Source organism: Scyliorhinus canicula, chromosome 3 (assembly GCF_902713615.1).
Source record: "Scyliorhinus canicula chromosome 3, sScyCan1.1, whole genome shotgun sequence".
Classification (NCBI taxonomy): domain Eukaryota; kingdom Metazoa; phylum Chordata; class Chondrichthyes; order Carcharhiniformes; family Scyliorhinidae; genus Scyliorhinus; species Scyliorhinus canicula.
Window position 1 is genome coordinate 181760062 of NC_052148.1, and position 23054 is coordinate 181783115.

Genomic DNA, 23054 nt, shown 5'->3' on the forward strand with positions numbered 1-23054 from the left:
TTGCCCAAAACAAAAAAAAAAGCATTCAAAGCATTATTTTCAAAAGCAAATGAAAGAAAAATGAATCCCAAATTTTGCAGTCTTCTTAAAAGTAGATATATCTTAGAACCCAATTAGTAATTGTGGTCATGTTGACGGATCTGTTTAATGCTAACAAACCATAGCAATTGAAAGTGCTGTTCAAGGCTCTCTTGAATAATGAAATGCTATTTAGCCGATTTAAAACTATATAATTTCTCTTTTTTTTTCAAATCATACAGATATGTAATGATTTGCCCGTTGGAATTTGAATACACTTAACTAAGAATAAATGTAGTTAATTACTCTTCTATTTTTTAGTGTTCAGTTTTTTTAGTGCACTTGTTTTCTGTTTCTGTATACACAAATAGTTGTTACTAGTCACGGAACACATTTCTGATTTACTTTGACAAGATCCAGCTGTCACACAGTATCATTATCTGACTATGTTGCCAATTCACTATTCAGGGAGCTCGCTGTCAGACCAATGGTGCTGCAGTAGGCGATGGCCCTGTCAATTTACAATTCCTATTTCACCCTCCACGCCAGCATTTGGGCTTATTTATAAAATCCTATCTGGAGATCATAATGTGAGATGGCTCTTGCTGCCATTATATATTTGCTTCCTAGAACATTTTGTTGGCCCTTTCTTCATAAAACTTAGCTTATTCCACCATGGGGAAAGAAATAGGTGTGAAAATAAATAAATATATAAACACAAAATACGGATTTTAATAATACAGGAGAGAAGAATACAGCAAGTGGCAAGAAGAAATTATACTGCAAAATGAAAGAAAATCACAAATTGTGAAGTTATAGTATCATCCTTCCGCAAGAAAAGTCAATGTAAGTACCTGTGTACATTTTTCTGGAATTAAAGCCAAACGGTATGATGTCTTTGGCAGAATGAAGGATAGAACACAATTTACATTCTTATTTATTTGGATGATACTGCAACCTTTTTTGCAATCTGTAAGACACAGCAGAAGTGAAAACAGCTCAAATACAACAAAGAAAGATAATAATAAAAACACATTAAAACCACAAAGATGTTTAAGAACAGAGGAAAGGTGAAGTGAGTTAATTGAACTGATAAAGAAAAGAATTGCATTTATATAGCGCCTTTCATTACCTCAGAACATCTCAAAGCACTTTAGAGCCAATGAAGTACATTTAAATTTTAGTCACTGTTGTAATCTAGAAACACAACAGCAAAATTATACTCTGGAGGCTCCCTCAAACAGTAGTGATAATGAGCAAATAATTAGTTTTTAGTGATGTTGCTTGAGGGACAAGTATTAACTAGGACACTAGGGCCAGGCGTTTCCTGTCCCCCTGCAGATATTTTTCCGTCGGCAGAGGCAGGTTGCTATTGGCCGAAGTGAATGGCCATTTACATTGCTTACCAGCCGTGTCACAGGGAACCCGAGTGGCGGGGGTGCACCTTCGTTGGGATCAGAAGACCCCGGCCTAGGACTAATTCCCCTGCTCTTCTATGAAAGAGTGTTTGTTGATCTCTTAAATCCACCTCAGAGAACTGATAGCGCCCCAGAATAACATCTCATTCAAAAGGGCCATTTCCTACAGTACGCACTCCCTCAGATTTCTCGGGAATATCAGCTATTTCTGTGCTCGAGTACCTCATGTGGGACTTCAACCCACAAGCCTTTGCCTCTCAGGTAAGAATGCTGCCCACTGAGCCACAACTGATGTTTTAAAGCATCTTTGACATTGGTAAGGCATATTTTATATGTTGTCTGGTACTAAGCATCCTTGTACAAGAGCAAATTATCACTGGCCAATAATTACACCTGAAATTGTAGGAGCTTGAGTGTTTGAAAAGCGACAGAAACCTTGTCCCAATATCACATCACCATCTTTCCCAGACTCCTCCTTTCCCTACTGAATACCATATAACCTGTTCAACCACTATACACATTTTCTGTAATGTCTTAGAGGTAATTAAAGTTCCTGCATCAAAATTGATCCACATGTTTTATTTGATTCTAGGAAAAGTACTTGAACTTTTATTGATTATTCTCTGATTATCCTTTCTCTTGAGCTGCTGAAGACGTGAATATTTTCATGAGGTGAGCACAGATTCACCCAAGACCTATTGTGAGGAAATTCCACACCATCATACACCTCTCCTTTTGACATGCTTTTTAAAGCAACATACTTCTGGAATTATTAGTATTTTTCTGTCCACCTCTTACATTTGCAAATAAGTTATTTTTTTTTTTAAAGGTGAGTTAAGATGACATATGTTATACTTAGAATAGAAAAGGTACATTTGATGTAGCCTACTGTTCAAACCCCCAAAGCAGTAGAAATTTAAACAAAGGTTTAGTAAAAGATCTATTGGAGAGGGGTGTAGAAAATGGTGTACCTCTTTAAACTGCCAATAACTCCAGTTCTACATCATAGCAAAATTAAATATAAATAGCAGAAAGAAAAATTTATGGCATCTTCCAATAATTGCATTACTCCACTATTGTGGCGGGTTTCCACACCTGTGCTGTGACTCCAACTTTCTTTGCTGAAAACTTTGGTCTTGGTGCCATGGCAACTGACAGAGCTGATGGTTCTTGCTTTGGGTATGATGCATAACTCTGGGCTACAAAGGTATTCTTTCCAGAAGGATAGACATATTCCTCTTCAGCAGAAGCTGTATTAGCTTGATTGAAAGATGGTCCTGTTGGCACAGATGAGACATTCTTAGAAACAGGATAGGTAGCATTAACTGGTTGAGGTGGAACAGGATCAGACGTTATTGATTGCTTAGAAAGTGATGAGCTTGTGGCTAGAGGTGCTTTAGCATCAGGAGTGGATGAAAAAGTGAACAAAGATGAATTAAGCTGATATGGTTGGTGCTTCATGACATCCAAAGCATTGAGAGGTTTTTTAGCGCCTTTACCTTTTTTGGCACCTTTATTTGACTTAGATGAAGATGAGGATTGTGCTTTCAAAATGCCAGGAGGATAAGATGGAGAATGAATAGGGTTGTAAGCCAAAGGGGGAGGTGCTCTTATATTAGATGAATACTTCCAAGATGCTGGCATGGAGGGGGTGGGGGATGATGGCCGTGCTTGTCTGGCTTTGACTGTTGATGAGTCTACTATATATTTCTCCATTCGAGACCGTCGCCTTGCAAATAACTGAGCTCCTTTACCTTTCAAAGCTGGCATCTCATAGGCTGGACCCATACCTCCAGCTGGTGCAGAATTTGCTATGGGAGTTGTGGGTGGTGTTTTTGAAGGATATGAATGTGTTGATGTTATTGACCGGGGTCCTGCTGAAGACACATACTGGTTGGTAGCACCCTGGGACTGATACAATGCATTTACAGGTTGAACTGAATGTGATTTTACTGGCACCTGATTAGTGCTTTTAGAAAGATAGACTGGAGCTTGAGGATTGGATACTTCTGCAGGTGGCAATGGAGGTAACGTTGGGGTTGTCACAGAAGGAGGGCTCTTAACAGATGGCTTTGGCGCAACTGGAGGAGGTATCTTCTGCTTTATTGCTGGGGTCTGTAAAAAGTTTGATGCTTCGGCACCTAAACTAAGATAATCCTCTTCAGGTCCTGACTCAAAACCTCCACCAGGCTGATCTACTCCTCTACGTCTGTCTGTCTTACCTTTGACCATTGACAGGAGTTCTGGATTTGGAGCTACCTTAGGACGGTCAACGAAAGTGAACATGGGCTTTGTAGTGTTCCGTTTTCTTGCATCTTGTAAGATACCAGTTTTTATTGCTGGTACACAGATTCTCTCATCTCTGGATGCTATCTGCTCCCCTGCAATTCCTGTTGGTGACCAAATGGCTGGTTGAGCCATGGTAGCCAAAGGAGGAGACACAATGCGGTAGATATTGTCAAGTGGTGGGCTGATGGAAGAGTAGGTGGGTGGGGGAGGTAAATCTGACAGGGAACTTGGCACATTTCTTGTCGGAGAGAAAGGAGCGGCAGCTCGATTTTGTACACCAGGAAATGGTGTCGCTGTTCTGTTCGTCGCACCTGTCCTATTGGTTTCAGCTGACTTCGAGTTCTGGATAACCATTTCAGATCTCCCTTTCACTCCACTTACATTTTCAATTCCATGTAACTTACTTACATCAATGTAATTTTCAGTGGCATTATTTTGCATTGTGTGTGATGAATCATTTAAACTGCCTTTTGATGTTTGGTAATAACTTTCTGTGTTTACAGTGTGAGTAGAGATAGCTTCAGTAACTCCAGCTCTCCTCATTTCCTCCTGTTCAGCTGTATACTGATCAATCCTCTGCCTCCTCTTGGCAAACAATAAGGCCCCTTTGCCCTTGGTATCTGGCAATCTCTGCATTTCGTCCTCTGTCCTCTCCTTCTTTTCGACTTCCACTAAACCTGTATCCCAATCGAACGTCACAACCTGGGCAGTGCTGACATCGGCACAAAAGTCCTCGTCAAGATCAGAGTCACTGGTTGGCACCAGAGTGAATTCTATGGAGTCCTCTTGATCGTCGTCAGGATCAAACTCCCCAGTGCCGTAGCTGACCAAAGTATACTTTTTTGCTCTCTGGCGACGCTTCTTAAACATTAACGCCCCCTTGGAGCTGGGCGTAGGAGCTGCTGTCAACAGCAATGCAATGCTTTTACACTTTGACTTGGCTTCTTTAACCTGTTTTTCTGACAGGCTTTCGCTCCGGCGGATCTCTGTAGAAAGCACATCAGACTTGGGTTTTAAAAAGAAAGCACACAGTATCTAGATAGCCCGTTCAACAAAATATCACTATTGAAAACACAAATTTGAAAGTGAAACAGACAATTTCTACATGATAATCTGACTTATGATAAATTAATACCAATATTTTTGAGTCAATTAATCAACTTGAATAATACTCTAAATCAATGTTCTCAAATTATACCCCAGCAAAAATGTATTTACTTGTAAGGATTTTACAGAAATGTAATCAAAATGTAAGCTATAAATTTAAAATGGAAATGAATATTTTACTATGATTTGATTTCTTAACTATGAAATAATTCATTAAACTTTGCAGTATATACAGTAGAGGAGATAATATTTCAAACAGTAACTTGCTGTCTCTCAATTGGTTTATTTTATATTCCGCTAAATCAGAGGATTAAAAAGACTTATTGAGTATCTCAGAGAATGTGTTTATTATACACACCACATTTTAACTGTAATTATTTCTTGTGAGTATCATAATATCATAATGTACCGATGAATTGGAATAAACATTTAAATCTCTAAACTGTCAACAGATTTATACTGTATTATTTAATTAATGATGTTTCAAATTAAATACAGAAGTCTTAAATACAGAAGGTAGGTATTCAAAATGGCCTGCATGAAGACATTTCCTTTTAAAGCACAGAAAATAGATAATTATATATGTAGAAGGGACTTTAAAATGTTTATTTTTAAATGATCACAATTGACTCAAACATATTGGTATTAATTATAAACTATATGAACTATCACAATATGGTAGGATAGTTTCTTTTTAAATATAATTTTTATTGGAATTTTTTACAGAAAATATAAAACATAACGACAAACAATGAAATGCAACAAAATAACCCATAATAACTGTAACACCCCCAGACCGTATCGACGCATAGTTAAGTCCTCTTTTTAGTATTTTAAGGAAATACTAATCAGGGAAGTGATTACATTTAAAATTCTCATCAACAATATATTTGTATTTAGCACTTAACACTCATCCGTTTTTGATATTCAGTTTTAAAGTTTATTTTAAACTGCTTTTGTACAGGAGGAAAATTATAAAATTTGGCTATTCTTTCAATTGGACTACTTGCTGCTAATACAGTAAATCTAGGATAGATTCAATTAAAATGCATAGTTGTTTCTGCAACTCACAAAATATGTAGATCCTTTGCATCTCTAAGAGAAACTGCAGGTCAAATAGCAAATAATTAATGGTCTTCAACCACTGATCAATTAACCATTGGACCCAAGTCTAAATAATTTACAAATTTTTAATCAGATTGTCTTCAAGATCTTCATGATTCCGAAACGCAAACATTTACAAGAAGAATGTACTAATTTAATAACAGATTCAAAGCAATGTTAATAACGTAATGTATCTTGTTTACCTATCCCATGTGCTTAATGTATGACTCCTAGAATTTTTACTGCATGGTTAATATATAAAGTAGTTGGAAATTATATGAATCTTTCAAACGTAAATTAGTACCATCTATTTACCCTTTCAGTAGAAAACACTGAAAACATCACTTAATAAGCAGTTGCCAGCATTCAGTCCAAATTGACTTAGGTAAAAATCTTAATATGCTTACAGTATCAAAGGTTGACCTCCCGACTACGAGACAGGCAAGATTCTGAGTTCACTTTTCACTGGAGCAAAGATTTGCTATTTTAGGGGATCAAATAACCCTCAGGATTACAACTGCTTGTGTCTGTCAAACTCAGTTCTGCAAGCATCATCAGTCTGCAACCTTTAGCTTGATTCCATTGCTATTTAATGCGACAAATGACACATTAGTACACTGTCTTTTTGGATGTCAGTTAGATATCCTTCAGGGAAATAAAATTAACAGCATAACACTTCTTTCTGTATAAATTTACAAGAGCAGTTGTACTCACTGGCTTGTCTAGCCCTGTGTTTGTGGGTTCTCGCCAAATCTTTCCCAGAGCGTGTCCCTTCTGATCCGTGCTCTGTTCCTTCTGATGAAATTCCAATGGAGAAAGGGGGCGTGCTACGTATTTTCGACTGTCCCTCTTCAGCCAGAGAGTCAGCACACCCACTGCCAACTTCAGACGTGGAGGCTTCCCTTCCACTCTGCTCCCTGTCAGAGGAATCCAAAGGCAGCTCCACCCTGCACTGATATGAATCCCCTTCTGTTCCTTGTAGCTCACTTTCGACCAGTTTGACCTTTTTGTCACTCTTGCTCTGCAGTGATATAGTAGTTGAGGCAGTCTGGATTGCAACATTTCCATCAGGTTCTGGTGCTGCTGATTCAGTTCTCTGGATACTCTCATGCAGTGTAGTTGGATCTCTGGCTACAGAGTTGATTTTTTCTGCCCCAATGATGGTTACGGCAGTTGTCTCTGGATCGCCAAGCTTCCCTTGAGTAAGGGACAACTGGAATTCTACCATGGCCATATGGGGTTGGGGTTCTCTCTTCTCTTTACAGCTAGAGTCCTTCAGTGATTCTCCAGAGCTGGTGCATTCTTTAAAAAAAAATCTCGAGTTGTTCTGCCTCTGCTTTTCTTCTTTCCTCCCTGTAATATCTGTGTCACTTTCCGTCTCTCCATAGTAAGCCTCGTCCTGAGACTCAGAGATGTAAAGTTCAAAAGGGAGGGCCTGTTTGCAAGATGCTTTGCTGCCGCTAACTTGTAATGTGGTTTCCACTGTTTCCTGTCGCTTTGTTCCTTCATATACTTCATATTCTGGCTGATCAGTTTTCTCGCTGATGGGCCTAAAAAGAACGCAAAAAGATCCTTCAAATTGATTAGAGTAAAATACGCATTTCTATTCTACTGTATTCATTCACCAAGATGCTAGATTTTATTTCTGGATTGCTCACATTGATTTTAGTTTTGCCATCTGTTGCGCTTTGGTTTCTACAAAACAGATAACTAAGTTGGCTAGCTCCAGGCAGTTTCGCCAACACTTTGGGTTGGAGGCAGGGTAAAGGGAAATGCCGATTTGGGGAAACCACAGATTTGAGCCAGGGAGGTGGAATGGAAGTTTTCAGAACTGGGAAGAGAAGGGGATTAAGATGCTAAAAGATTTGTTTCTTAGGGGTCGGTTTGCAGGATTGAGGAGATGGAAGCGAAGTCTGGGCTGGAGCAGGGAGAAGTGTTTAGATATATGCAGGTTTGGGACTTTGCCAGGAAGGAGATACAGAGCTTCCCAGAGGAACCGGCTTCCACATTGCTGGAGGAGGTGCTGACGACAAGGGGACTGGAGAAGGGGACAGTGTCAGCGGTGTACGGAGCTATTTTGGAAGAGGATAAGGCACCACTGGAAGGGATCAAAGCAAAGTGTGAGGAAGAGTTGGGAGAGGTTATAGAGGAGGGGGTCTGGTGTGAGGTGCTCCGGAGAGTGAATGTCTCCACCCCATGTGCGAGGTTGGGGCTGATACAGCTGAAGGTGGTATATAGAACACACCTCACGAGGGCGAGGATGAGCCGATTTTTTGAAGGAGTAGAAGATGTGTGTGAATGTTGTGGGTGGGGGGGGGGGGGGGGGGGGGGGGGTTGGAGGGCGCTAATCACGTTCATATGTTTTGGTCCTGTCCAAAGCTAGGGGAGTACTGGAAGGAGGCTTTTAGCGTAATTTCCAAGGTGGTGCGTGTGAAACTGGACCCGGGTCCCGGGAGGCCATATTCGGGGTGTCGGACTAGCTAGGGTTGCAAACGGGTGCGGAGGCAGATATCATAGCCTTCGCCTTGTTGATCGCCCGAAGGCGGATGCTGCTGGGATGGAGAGCAGCCTCTCCACCCTGTGCTCTGGCGTGGCGGGGGGACCTGTTGGAATACTTCACCCTTGAGAAGGTTAAGTTCGAACTGAGGGGAAGCTCGGAGGGGTTCTACAAGTCATGGGCACTATTTATTATGCACTTTCAAGAACTGGATAACATCAAACATTAGTTGGGGGGGTGGGTGGGAGGGTTGGGGGGAGGGGGGCTGTGTATACTAAGGATGGCTATGGGTAATCCCTGATTCCTTTTTGTCATTTGTTTATGTTAACATGCAGGCTGATGTTTGGGGGTTGGTGGTGGGGTTTGACATATTTGTTGCTGATTATTGTTTGTTGTTGGTGGGTGTAAATTTGGGAGAAAATGTGAAAAAGGAGGAGAATAAAAATATATATTTTTTAAAGTTGGCTAGCTCCATGTGCGGAGATCACAATGCACGGTTAGCCCATACCTGTTCAGCATAATGCAGCCATCATGTCAACACACTGCTGCCTGAGCATTTAAATGTTTTCTCCATGCTGATAGCACTGATCACAGTATTCAATGGTGTACAGAGCAGCAAATTCTCCAGTGTCCATTCTGTTGTCTATCAGCCAACTAGACGTAAACCAAAAAAGCACAATCTGCTGCTGGACCTTTGAGGCCCAGGGCTGTTTCTTCCCCCAATTCTGTTGCAGCCTTTGAGTCAGCAATGCATAGGGCACTAGTTCAGGAAAAGATGCATTCAAAACCGGCATCAAAGGGGTGCACAAGATCAATTAATTGACTTCTGTATGCAATATGGAATGATTTAATTTATAAATATTGTTTAGAGTGTGATGATGTTTATTTTTAGCATTGTGGCCAAGTGGACATTGTGAAGGTTGTTGTATGGTGTGGAACTGTTGTTGAATGGGGAATTCAAGTTGTAGTTACTGGCATTGTGCTCAGATGAGTGGTGGAACCTTGACAGAAAAGGCTTGTCTAAGTTGCATCTTCCCTTCAATGTCCTCATGCTCTTGCTCCTCTGCTGCCCATGTATAATTGGTGGCAAGGGCTTTGCCTCATGATGACAAGGTTGCACAGCATGCAGCAGGTCACCATGAATCTGATACCTGTTCGAGCAACTACTGTAGGGCTCCTCCAGAGCTTTCAGGCAACGGAAGCGTTATTTCAACATGCCAATGGTCTGCTCTACGACACTGCATGTGGCAGCATAGCTTTCACTGTTTCTATGTTGTGTGCCAGTGAAGAGCACTGAAGCACTGACTAATGTCTTCCATTGCTTGCCCTTGTCACCTAGCGGCTACTGTTTGGTTTTCCATGATGGTGCAGCAGACAGTGGCAGAACGAAGGCATCGTATGCCAGGATACTGACCTTAATGATTCACTGCCTATGGTCACCCACTGGCTGGATGTTGAGGACGTACGTTCCCTTTCACCTCCAGCATAGGCATGTAGCATCCAGAAAGCAATATCCAAGCTGCTAATACCACCTCACACCCCAGAGAAGCCTTTAATCCTAGCAAAGCCATGTGCTCACTCTGCTTGTTTGATCAGTTCTTAATGAATAGACAGTCTCAGTGACCACCTGTACCCACCAAAACTACGAAACGTTGCAAATACCTCCAGCTTCAGCCTGGAAGGAGTCAGATGCATAAATGTTAATTGCTGCAAACACCTTCAAAGCCACTGACAATGTAATACTTGTTGTCCCGAGTTCAGTGATGACTTTTCACATGTTGTTCCTCATTGAGCTTCATATAGGAGAATTACTTTGTCAACACCCTGGACAAACTTAAAATCTTGCTGAGAACACTTTTCTCCTCCCGCTACTTTTTCTTCCTTGTCCTGCTTTGTAGACCCTTCATTCATTCTTCAAGTCATGCTGTATTTCAAGTAGACTACCTACTAGTATCCCCATGGCCGTGAGCAATTTCTTTCTTTTTTATAGAATCCGACAGTGCAGTAGGAGGCCATTCGGCCCATTGAGACTGCACCAAACTCTGAAAAAGCACCTTCCCTAGGCCCAGTCCCCCCACCCAAACCCGTAACCCCACCTGCACATCCCTGGACACTAAGGGGCAACTTTATCATGGCTAATGAATCTAACCTGCACATCTTTGGTTGGACTGTGGGAGGAAACTGACGTAGACATGGGGAGAAAGTGCAAACTCCACACAGTCACCCAAGGCCGGAATTGAAACCGGGTCCCTGACGCTGTGAGGCAGCAATGCTAACTACTGTGCCACCGTGCCACCCTATTGATTTGTGTAAAAGCTTTGAGATGAGCAAAGGTCCTTCAGCACCTGCTGCATCACTCTCTGTTGATTTCTACAAGTTGAAACAACTATTCAAGCAGTCTAGACTTCTAACAACAGTCAGAAGAAATTAATCAGCAAATAACCTGCAAACATTGCTCACAACCATGGGTGTACTAGTTGATAATTATTTAAATAGAGGTGGTGGAGGAAAAATCCTTCTTATGACTGACCATGTGTTCAGCAGAAGGTTACAAAAGGGCAGTTCTCAAATGGCATTGCTGGTGTTTAATTAATGTTGCATGCTGATTGACCACATGATCTGCCTGCTTTGCAGACATTCATTTTGTGACCACATTAATACATTTGCCAATATGGTGTCTGGCCAGATTTGTCCCATAAACATGCAAGTGGATGCTATTTTGGAGTTGTAAAAGCACTTGTCATATGTTTTTTAAAAAGTGCTAACGACGCCAAATTCTTGCCCAACATGTATTGTAGCAAAGAAAAACCGCAGGGTGGATTTCAGCTTGATTTCAATAGAAATTAAAATCAGGTGGTTTTTATAATTTTCACCTGAGCTGCAAGCTGAAATGTATCTGAATTGTGAACTATAGAATTTCTATTGAATTTTGGTATTATGGACGTGAGCCACTGTCTAAAGATCACTGCTGAAACTTGGTTTAAATTGTTAATTTGATCTTTCATGGTTGGCATTGTGGTCTAGATCTGTATCTAGTCAGAATATTTAAAGATTTAGAACCTTGTTGTACTTGGGAAATGTAAAAAGTGCAAAAATCTACAACCGTGCTTAAACCTTTCTCTGCATATGTTTCTGATCAGCATATGTGACTTTTTTACAGCTAGAATTTATCATGCAATGGTCGGAGATTGTATTTAGACTGGTGACACAGAGGAAGTGCACCAATCAGCAGTTGCCTGTACAGACTATCAAGTATCGAGTCTCTAATCTAATTACCTAAATATACATTGAAGATATGGAAACCAGGGGGCTAAAATTGCACCTGCGAAGCGTTAATGAATCAGGCATTCAAAAAGATGAAAAGCTCTGGAAGACATCATTTAGATTTCCAGCCGCTTTCTCGCCAGCCAAACCAAAGTTAATTAAATGTTAAGAAAATGTAAGCAATCCACATGTCAATTAAGTTGTAAAAAAAAACGGACATTAAAAGGTCAAATCTATAAATCCCACAACCATTAAATTAATATTTTAATGCATTTTGACAGTGTTAATGCAGAAGGAAGCATAAATGCTTTGGAAGAGGCACATGCCACATAAATATGTATTCTATTACAGGTTAACCCATAATGTGTTAGTGGAAAAGAATTCTGTGGTATTAGCACAATTAGTACTGCAACTCATTCTTTAAGTGGTAAATATTCGTATAACAGTAAAAATGTTTGCAAATTTATTATGCAGAAGTACCTTTAACGACATTTAATCAATTCAAAAACATTCTTGTAGTACATTATGCACAACTATAATCGAGAATTTGCTGAACTTTGTTACTGCTAGGCACGAAGGAAGAGTAAGTTATCATTCAGATTCTTAACGTATCTTGCCAAGCTATTCAATTATGATATAAATCACTAATCATTTAATGCTGTGCAACTCTGGTGACTGAAAGTACGAGCAGCAATTAGTAACTATGTGGGAAGATAGTCAAGTAACACATCTCAAATCTCTTGACCTGAATATTAATTGAAAATATTAGGGTAAATGTTGAAGACTCTGGAAATGTAGGGTAAATGTTGAAGGCTTCTGGCAGGAAGAATTGGGTGGGGAAGCCTGATTCATAGCACTCGCTGCTACCCCCCGCCCCCCCCCCAACATTCACCAGAAGGTCAGGGACAGACTGCAAATCAAGCATATTGACCTCCCTGTCAAATACTCCAATCTGTGCTCACATTGGTTAAGACTCTGTGACAGGAGATAATTGGCAAGGGTGACTGATATTAAGAAAATAAAAGTCACTTAGGGTGTTCTTCTGGGGTAAAATTAGTGGGTTCTTCTGGGGTAAAATTCCTCTAATTTCTGTTTTATACTTGATCCAAATGTGCTTAATGCTGATGCTGGGTATGAAAAGTGTCAAATATCTTTCCTAATAGTGACAACTTAATCTTAACAAGCAGCAAAACTCTACCCCTTCTAGAGTAACATGGTTTTCTAAGTGTGTTATCTACCTTCATCATTGATTTTGTACTATCAATCATGACTGACTCACTGTCAAATGGTCTTCTGTAGCCCAGAGTGTGAGATGATCTGGCCCACAAATTATTCAACTGCTATTAATGCAACTTTGTCACAGAGTGCCAGGAAGTGTAATTCGAATCAGATGAGTTGAATGATGCCATTTCTTCCTTGTGCCTCGAAGTCGGAATGTCCTGTTTCCAAATGGTTCTCCATCTAGTGGCTTGGATGTGAACTAAAAAAACTCCCACAGACCTGCAAGTGAATGATTAGCAGATGCACAAAGTAGGCTGCATTCAGAGATGAGAAATTGGATATTCTTGTTTTTGGGCGCATAGGTCAAGACTCGCAACCTGCCTGTGCACATTCCAATTTAAGAAAGCAAGCTGCATCGTTGCTTTAATAAGGGCACGAGGAGTCAACACCGAGTAACATAAGAACAACGTTTTATCTACACAAATGATATATACACTACCCGGTAGATCCCTATCAGGTTTCTCTCTGGTCGTGCCTTACTGGCCCACCTTATATACAGTAGTTAATTGAGATACCCTGCCCCTATCGGGGGGGGGGGGGGGGGGGGGGGCGTACTCCACAAGGAGCACGGGAAAGACTAGCATTCCCACCGGTTAGGTCCCTTGCGGGATATTATAGTTGAGACACTAACTGGTGCTGCTGCCTGCTCCTGAACATTACCGATGAACTTCAAACACAGCAGGGGGCCCCAGTAGTGTTGCTTGACGATAACCTGGTACAATCAGCCCGTTCTCCTTAAAGGAGGGTTGCATCTTAAAGGGAAGTTGAACAAACAGATTACTGAAATTTAAATTCTTGGAAAATGAACATCAGGGCAGACGGAGGATCCTGTTAGCAGTGCAGCTGGGAAAGAGGAAAAATAAGGCCATGTCCCACTGGGGAGGAGGAGACCCTCAAGGACCTCCCTCAAATGTGAGTGGAAGCAGGTGGCCAGGATAATTAATTCCTGGAGGATTAATTCCTGGAGAACTGTGGATTTGGTAGCATTGCCATAAGAAGTCGTATGATTTCATGCAAGTGCTCAAGGTCAGTGAACTTCTGCTTTCAGACACCCAAGAACCTCTGACTGCCCAGCTATGTGAGCCCAAGGAGGGAAAAAATGAGCAAAAACATAACATTGATGAGTGGGGTCCTTCGCATTGATCATGGCCAATTCATCTAACCTGCACATCCCTGGACACTAAGGAGAAATTTAGAGTGACCAATCTAACTAACCCCAAATGTAGTGAGTAATGTGAGCATGAGAAGGCTGCAGCCACACCAGGGCGGGGGTGGGGTATAGGAGTAAAGAATACCTCAATTGCCATTTCAATGGAGGATGAGGTAAGATCATCAGATAGGATGAAAATAGGAGCAGCAGTTGGCCATTAAATCCATCAAGCCTGCTCCATCATTCATGGTTGTGGCCTTAATTCCAATTTTCACCCTGCTCCCATAATATTTTACATCTTTCATAGAATCCCTATAGTGCAGAACGAGGCCATTCAGCCCTTCGAGTCTGCACCGACCCTTTGAAAGAGCACCATATCTAGGCCCAATCCCCCACCCTATCCCCACAACTTTTGAACTCCAAGGGGCAATTTAGCATGTCTCATCCAACTAACCTGCACATCTTTGGACTGTGGGAGGAAACTGGAGCACCCGGAGGAAAACCACTCAGACATGGGGCGAATGTGCAATTTCCGTGGTCATCCAAGATTGGAATCAAACCCGGGTCCCTGGCGCTGTGAGGCAGTAGTGCTAACCTTTGTGCCACTATGTAGATCAAAAACCTGTCTAACTCAGCCTTTAAATATTCAATGACCCAGACTCCGCAGTTCTCTGTGGAAGAGAATTCCAAAGACTACCAGTCCTCTTTGAGAAGAAATTCCTCCTCATCTGGGTATTAAATGGGAGACCCTGATTCTTAAGCTGCGCCTAATTCTTAATTCCCCCATGAGGCAAAACATTCTCTCAGCATCTGCCTTGTCGAGCCCCCTCTGAAACTTATATGTTTCAATAAGATCACTTTTAATTTCTCTAATGATAATAGGCTAAAATTGCTAAATCTTTCCACAAAATACAACCCCTTCATCCCAGGAGTCAGGAGACCAAAACTATGCAGTTATCTAGGTGTGGTCTCACCAATGCCCAGTACAGTTATAGCAAGACTTTTCTACTTTGCTACTTCACACCTCGTGCAACAAAGATCAACATTCACTTTGCCTTCCTAATTTCTTGCTAACATTTTGTGATTCATGTACAAGGCCACCTCGATTCCTGCATTCCTCCGCATTCTTCAGTCACACTCCATTTAATTAAATTGTATTAAATTAGATTGGCAGCTAAACATTCCAGGATTTAGATGTTTCAGACGGGATACAGGGGGTGTAAAAGGGGTGGAGGAGTTGCACTACTGGTTCGGGAGACTATCACAGCTGTACTACGGGAGGACACCTCAGAGAGCAGTGAGGCTATATGGGTAGAGAGATCAGGAATAAGAAGGGTGCAGTCACAATGTTGGGGGTTTACTACAGGCCTCCCAACAGACAGCAGGAGATAGAGGAGCAGATAGGTAGACAGATTTTGGAAAGGAGTAAAAGCAACAGGGTTGTTGACTGGCCCTACTCTTACTAGGGTAAGAGTAGGGCCAGTCAAGGACAGTGGTGGGAAGTTGTGTGTGGAGGCTGAGGAGATAAGCGAGATACTAAATGAATACTTTTCGTCAGTATTCACTCAGGAAAAAGATAATATTGTGGAGGAGAATGCTGAGACCCAGGCTATTAGAATAGATGGCATTGAGGTGCGTAGGGAAGAAGTGTTGGCAATTCTGGACAAGGTGAAAATAGATAAGTCCCCGGGGCCTGATGGGATTTATCCTAGGATTCTCTGGGAAGCCAGGGAAGAGATTGCTGAGCCTTTGGCTTTGATTTATAGGTCATCATTGGCTACAGGAATAGTGCCAGAGGACTGGAGGATAGCAAATGTGGTCCCTTTGTTCAAGAAGGGGAGTAGAGATAACCCCGGTAACTATAGGCCGGTGAGCCTAACGTCTGTGGTGGGTAAAGTCTTGGAGCGGATTATAAAAGATACGATTTATAATCATCTAGATAGGAATAATATGATTAGGGATAGTCAGCATGGTTTTGTGAAGGGTAGGTCATGCCTCACAAACCTTATCGAGTTCTTTGAGAAGGTGGCTGAACAGGTAGACGAGGGTAGAGCAGTTGATGTGGTGTATATGGATTTCAGTAAAGCGTTTGATAAGGTTCCCCATGGTCGGCTATTGCAGAAAATACGGAGGCTGGGGATTGAGGGTGATTTAGAGATGTGGATCAGAAATTGGCTAGTTGAAAGAAGACAGAGATTGGTAGTTGATGGGAAATGTTCAGAATGGAGTTCAGTTACGAGTGGCGTACCACAAGGATCTGTTCTGGGGCCGTTGCTGTTTGTCATTTTTATAAATGACCTAGAGGAGGGCGCAGAAGGATGGGTGAGTAAATTTGCAGACGACACTAAAGTCGGTGGAGTTGTAGACAGTGCGGAAGGATGTTGCAGGTTACAGAGGGACATAGATAAGCTGCAGAGCTGGGCTGAGAGGTGGCAAATGGAGTTTAATGTGGAGAAGTGTGAGGTGATTCACTTTGGAAAGAATAACAGGAATGCGGAATATTTGGCTAATGGTAAAATTCTTGGTAGTGTGGATGAGCAGAGGGATCTCGGTGTCCATGTACATAGATCCCTGAAAGTTGCCACCCAGGTTGATAGGGTTGTGAAGAAGGCCTATGGTGTGTTGGCCTTTATTGGTAGAGGGATTGAGTTCCGGAGCCATGAGGTGATGTTGCAGTTGTACAAAACTCTAGTACGGCCGCATTTGGAGTATTGCGTACAGTTCTGGTCGCCTCATTATAGGAAGGACGTGGAAGCTTTGGAACGGGTGCAGAGATTTACCAGGATGTTGCCTGGTATGGAGGGAAAATCTTATGAGGAAAGGCTGATGGACTTGAGGTTGTTTTCGTTAGAGAGAAGAAGTTTAAGAGGTGACTTAATAGAGGCATACAAAATGATCAGAGGGTTAGATAGGGTGTACAGCGAGAGCCTTCTCCCGCGGATGGAGGTAGCTAGCACGAGGGGACATAGCCTTAAATTGGGGGGTAATAGATATAGGACAGAGGTCAGAGGTGGGCTTTTTACGCAAAGAGTGGTGAGGCCGTGGAATGCCCTACCTGCAACAGTAGTGAACTCGCCAACATTGAGGGCATTTAAAAGTTTATTGGATAAGCATATGGATGATAAGGGCATAGTGTAGGTTAGATGGCCTTTAGTTTTTTTCCATGTCGGTGCAACATCGAGGGCCGAAGGGCCTGTACTGCGCTGTATCATTCTATGTTCTATGTTGTGATGGGAGACTTTAAATTCCCCAATATTGACTGGGACTCACTTAGTACTAGGGGCTTGGACGGGACAGAGTTTGTAAGGAGCATCCAGGAGGGATTCTAAAAGCAATATGTAGATAGTCCATCTAGGGAAGGGGCTGTACTGGACCTGGTATTGGGGAATGAGCCGGGGCAGGTGGTAGACGTTTCAGTAGGGGAGCATTTCGGGAACAGTGACCAGGGGCGAAATTCTACGACCCCACGCAGGGTCGGAGTATCACCCGAGGCCGCCGAAAATCCCGCCCCCAGCGTGGCAGAAATTCTCTGCCACCCGGGAATTTGCGGGGGCGGAAATCGCGCCACGTCGAGCAGTGAGCCCCCTGCAGCGATTCTCCGGCCCGCGATGGGCCGAAGTCCCGCCGCTGGGAGGCCTCTCCCGCCGCCGAGGTTTGAACTACCTCTGGAGTGGGGCCTAAAGGGAGGAATCAGGTTGAGGGGTGGAATAAGGAGGGGCTAATGGGAGGGGACTTTGGGGAGGTGAATAGGGAGACTGGGGGAGCTGATGACCCAGGCGGGGGGGGGGGGGGGGGGGGGGGGGGGGGGGGGGGGGTGCTGATTGGGGTGAGGCTGACAAAGTGGCCCTTCCAGTGGTTAGTGTGTGGGCGGGAGGGGGGCCTTGTCAGTGATCCGTGGTGGAGGGGTGGCTACAGCAACATTCTGAGATCAGGGCACTATTTAAAAATAGCACCTGAACTCTGAGGAATGGGTCCTCTCAGAAAGATTAGGTCCCACCCCCTCTCGCGTTCAGTGAGAACCCCGGTGTGCCACTGAATAGCACGGAAACCCCAACCTTGGTGAAAAGATTTTCTACAGGCCATTTAATGGCACGTCGGGTTCGCTCCTACTGCCAGTGGGAATCACTCCAGTTTTCCCGCTAGCAGGAGCACTTAGTCTCCAATCGGCAGAATTATACCCTCTGTTTCGGGGCCTCACGGTAGCATGGTGGTTAGCATCCATGCTTCACAGCTCCAGGGTCCCAGGTTCGATTCCCGGCTGGGTCACTGTCTGTGTGGAGTCTGCACGTCCTCCCCGTGTGTGCGTGGGTTTCCTCCGGGTGCTGCAGTTTCCTCCCACAGTCCAAAGATGTGCGGGTTAGGTGGATTGGCCATGCTAAATTGCCCGTAGTATAGGGTTAGTTGGGTTACGGGTATACGGGTTACGTGGGTTTAAGTGGGGTGATCATTGCTCGGCACAACATCGAGGGCCGAAGGGCCTGTTCTGTACTGTACTGTTCTATGTTCTATGTTCTATGTTTCCTGTTAGTTAGTCATTCTTTTATACATGCTGGAATATCACTCCCAACATCATGAGCTCCAATCTTGTGCAGTATACTTTTCTTTGAAACCTTATTGAATGCCTCTTGGAACCTCTAAATTTCACAAAGCTATGTTGACCCTGCTTGGTTATATTATGATTTTCTACATGTCCTGTTACATCCTCCCCAAGAATAGATTCTAGCATTTTCCAATGAAAGTTGTTACTCCAACTGGCCCATAATTTCTTTGCCTATCGTTGTTCTCCCTTCTTGAATAGAGTAAGAAGTCTTTCAACACCAGGTTAAAGTCCAACATGTTTGTTTCAAACACTAGCTTTCGGAGCACTGCTCCTTCCTCATACCTCTTCATTCACCTGAGGACGGAGCAGTGCTCCGAAAGCTAGTGTTTGAAACAAACCTGTTGGTTTAACCTGGTGTTGTATGACTTCGCCCTGTGCTCACCCCAATCCAACGCCAGCATCTCTACTTCTTGAATAGAGTTTTGCATTTGCAGTTTTCCAATTTGCTGCTATGTTTCCAGACTGTAGGGATTTTTTAAAATTACAACCAATGCATTGACTATCTCTGCAGCCACTTCTTTTAAGACCCTAGGATACAGGTCCAGGGGACCTTGTAGCCTTTAAATCCCCATTAATTTTCACTAGTACTTTTTCTCAGTGAGAGTGATTGTTTTAAGTTCCTCCTTCCATGTTTCTCTTTATTTTCTACTATACTTGGGAATCAGTGCACTGCTTTTCTGCATGTTAGAATAGAATAGAATAGAATAGAACAGTACAGCACAGAACAGGCCCTTCGGCCCTCGATGTTGTGCCGAGCAATGATCACCCTACTTAAACCCATGTAACCCGTATACCCGTAACCCAACAATCCCCCCATTAACCTTACACTACGGGCAATTTAGCATGGCCAATCCACCTAACCCGCACATCTTTGGACTGTGGGAGGAAACCGGAGCACCCGGAGGAAACCCACGCACACACAGGGAGGACGTGCAGACTCCACACAGACAGTGACCAAGCCGGGAATCGAACCTGGGACCCTGGAGCTGTGAAGCATTGATGCTAACCACCATGCTACCGTGAGGCCCCCAATGTTCTACTGTGAATACAGAAACAAATATTTATCGAAAGTCTCAGCCATTTCCTTGTTTCCTATTATTAATTCCCTCGTCTCACCCTCCAAGAAAGCAAGAACACGAGAAATATGAGTAGGGGTAGACCATTGCTCACTTGGTGGGCAGCACGGTAGCACAAGTGGATAGCACTGTGGCTTCATAGTGCCAAGGTCCCAGGTTCAATTCCCCGCTGGGTCACTGTCTGTTCGGAGTCTGCACGTTCTTCCCTTGTCTACATGGGTTTCCTCCGGGTGCTCCGATTTCCTCCCACAGTCCAAAGACGTGCAGGTTAGGTGGATTGGCCATGCTAAATTGCCCTTAGTGTCCTCAAAAGGTTAGGAGGGGTTATTGGGTTACGGGGATAGGGTGAAAATGAGGGCTTAAGTGGGTCGGTGCAGACTCGATGGGCCAAATGGCCTCCTTCTGCACTGTATGTTCTATGTTTAGCTACTGTTTTCCTTCTTATATACTCTGGAAGCTTTTACTGTTTGTTTTTATACTTCTTGCTAGTTACCTCTCACAATCCAGTTTCCGCCTCTGTATATCCATTTAGCCATCTTTGCTAGTTTCCAAAATTTTCCCAATCTTCTGACCTACCACCAATCTTCACAACATTGCACATCATTTCTTTCGATTGGATACCATCCTTAACTTCCTTAGTTAGCTATGTGTGATGCATCCTTCTCATAGTATCTTTGAAACACATCTTTGTTGAGAATTATGGATTGTTTCCTTAAATGTTTGCCAATCCTTTTATACTGTTGTCTCTACAGTCCAAAGATGTGCAGGTTAGGTGGATTGGCCATACTAAAATTGCCCTTAGTGTCCAAAAAGGTCAGGTGGGGTTGCTGGGTTACGAGGATAGGATGGAGCTTTTGGGTGTTCTTTCCAAGGGTCGGTGCCGACTCAGTGGGCCGAATTGCCTCTTTCTGCACTATAAATTATATGTTTTTGTCTAAGTCTTTGAACCTATTTTTCCATTCCACTTTAGACAACCTTGTCTTTATATCCTTGTAATTGCCTTTATTTAAGTTTAAGACTCTAGTGTCCAACCCACATTTCCCACCCTCAACTGGGTGATTATTCTTAAAGAGGAGATTCTTTAATATGGTGGTAATTAATTAGTCCTGTCTCATTGCACATTACTAGGACACAAATAGCTTGTTCCCTTTGGTTCCAGAACATGTTGTTCTTAGAAATTGCCCTAAATGCTCTCCATGAACTCATCCCCCAGGCTACCTTTGCCAATTTTATTCATCTAGTCAATATGCAGATTAAAATCTCCCACAATTATAGCAGTACCGTTCTTAAAAACCCCATCATTGCAGCAAGTTCTGCTGCAGAAGACTCAGATAAGGACCTTGTTGGGGACATAAGAGAGCACTGAATGGGCATGAGTGCCAAGATGCTCGGTGTATTGACTGGCTCCTGTGACTGTTAAGGAAAATGGAGAAGTCTAACTCCCTCTTGGCAGATGGAATGCTGCGGAGCTTGATTCTCCTCAGCTGTTGCTCCATCACCTTGTCGTGCTGTAGACCCAGGGACACTGGCACTATCATCCCCATATGTGTTGCAGCCTTTACGTGAGTAAGTCACCTACTTCACTGCCACCCTTATGAGGATGAGGCAGTATTCTCTGAAAAATGCAGGAACTCACCAAAACACCTCCACAAAACATGGAATACTTTCAGACACTTTACAATAGGAAAGGTCCCAGAAATTATATAAGCAGCAGCAAGATGCATGGTCACTTAAATAACACTACTGCAGGGCCCACCTTGCAAACTTCTTTTTCCTTAACTAAACAATGTAGACGCTCTCTGGACATTTGTTACCCAAACTTGGGATCCTGGCAGTACTTCAGCTAGCTGGTTTGTGTGACAACACTATAATAACAAATCAACATCATCCAGGACACCTGTGTTAAATCATATCTTTGCTGAGTGGGATGCAGGAGTTGGCTGGCGGTGTGTTGTGCCCATGGGAAATGAAGGTAAGCATCTAGAGGCACAAAACTACTGAAGTTCACAATCATAATCCCCTATTTGGAAATATAATCTTCACTGCATGTGTGCAGCATCTGCAATACAGATGACGTACGCACACAACTTTCAACACGAAAAATTTGGTTATCTTATGGATATCGCAATAATAATGTAAACAACCATTCTACATAAAATGGACATTGTTCTGTTAGCCGAGTGACTAAATCAATGTATGTTTGTTTCACTTCCCCATTTTAATATTGAGTTCTATCATTGTAGAAGGCAAATACGAGAAGTGATAATAAATAAACAGACTTGTTGGTTTTTCAATATAAATGGCTCTACCTTTTAATAAGAATTTGCAGAGTTTCACTGGTCCCATCTATGAGCTGCATGGCTTCGGAATGGGTTAATTCTGAACAAGGTTTACTGTTGATCGAGATAAATTCATCTCCCTCGCATAATCCAGCTCTGCAGGCTTTACTCTTCTTCCGCACCTAGAAACATGACAGACACAAGGTAGATACAGCTAGAAAAATGTACAATTTATATGATATATGAACAATATATATATAGGAATAAAAGCACTGAAGACATAATCAAAAGAACAAAGGTAGAGCTCTACAAATATAGTTACTCTTAATATAATTCTGGAAATGTCTTGCAGGTTATAACTCTTTATGACGAGTAGCAATGGATCATAGATTTATGGATTGTTCAATATATCACAAAATGTGGGCACATTATTTTGTGTGAATCTCTGCAAGCTTGCTCCGTAGCTTTTGCCATTTCCCCAGGATATTTGCCAGCTCTTCCAGGAAAGTTATGGCAAAGGAGCAGGCGTAGGATTCACCGCTATGTGCTCAAACCCTAGATTTAGACTTGAGTAAGCTCATTAAATGATTTATCTTGGTAATTGTGTCTTGGCATCATAACTCATCAAATAGTCTTAATGTGTCAGTGCAGTTGGACGTTGTTGTCCCATCAGTAACAGGAAAAACATGCAGATACACTTACCAAAGGAAAGCCACGTATACAGGTAAAAATGAGAAACAATGAAGAGAAAAGAAAATTGGGGAGAATATCCACAAAGCTTTTTTCAAATGTCCAGTCTCTCACTGTAACTTCAATGACAAGTGGGTGGTGACAGTGAAGAAACAGTGTAAATAGCCACATTTAATCATCTACATTATCTCTCCAGGGGCTTTGCCAACCTTTTGACTAATTACCTGGCGATCACAAGAAGACCTAAATATCTCTAAATGACATAGGCATCATTACAAGAG

General features: G+C 42.6%; 1 protein-coding gene across 7 annotated transcripts in view; it reads right to left on the minus strand.

The window, feature by feature from the left end:
• The window catches only part of synpo2b (synaptopodin 2b), a 221485-nt gene that overhangs the window by 32107 nt on the left and 166324 nt on the right, over positions 1-23054 (minus strand). For 4 of the 7 annotated variants that reach the window (XM_038791855.1, XM_038791853.1, XM_038791852.1 and 1 more), the window contains exons 2-4: positions 22114-22265; positions 6651-7486; positions 2532-4711 (exon numbers count right to left, since the gene is read on the minus strand). In XM_038791855.1, the coding sequence (XP_038647783.1) occupies positions 2532-4711; positions 6651-7486; positions 22114-22265 (3168 nt within the window). Of the gene's footprint in view, positions 1-728; positions 4712-6650; positions 7487-22113; positions 22266-23054 lie in introns of those variants that run through there. The other 3 variants (XM_038791857.1, XM_038791859.1, XM_038791858.1) reach the window with 3 other exon arrangements.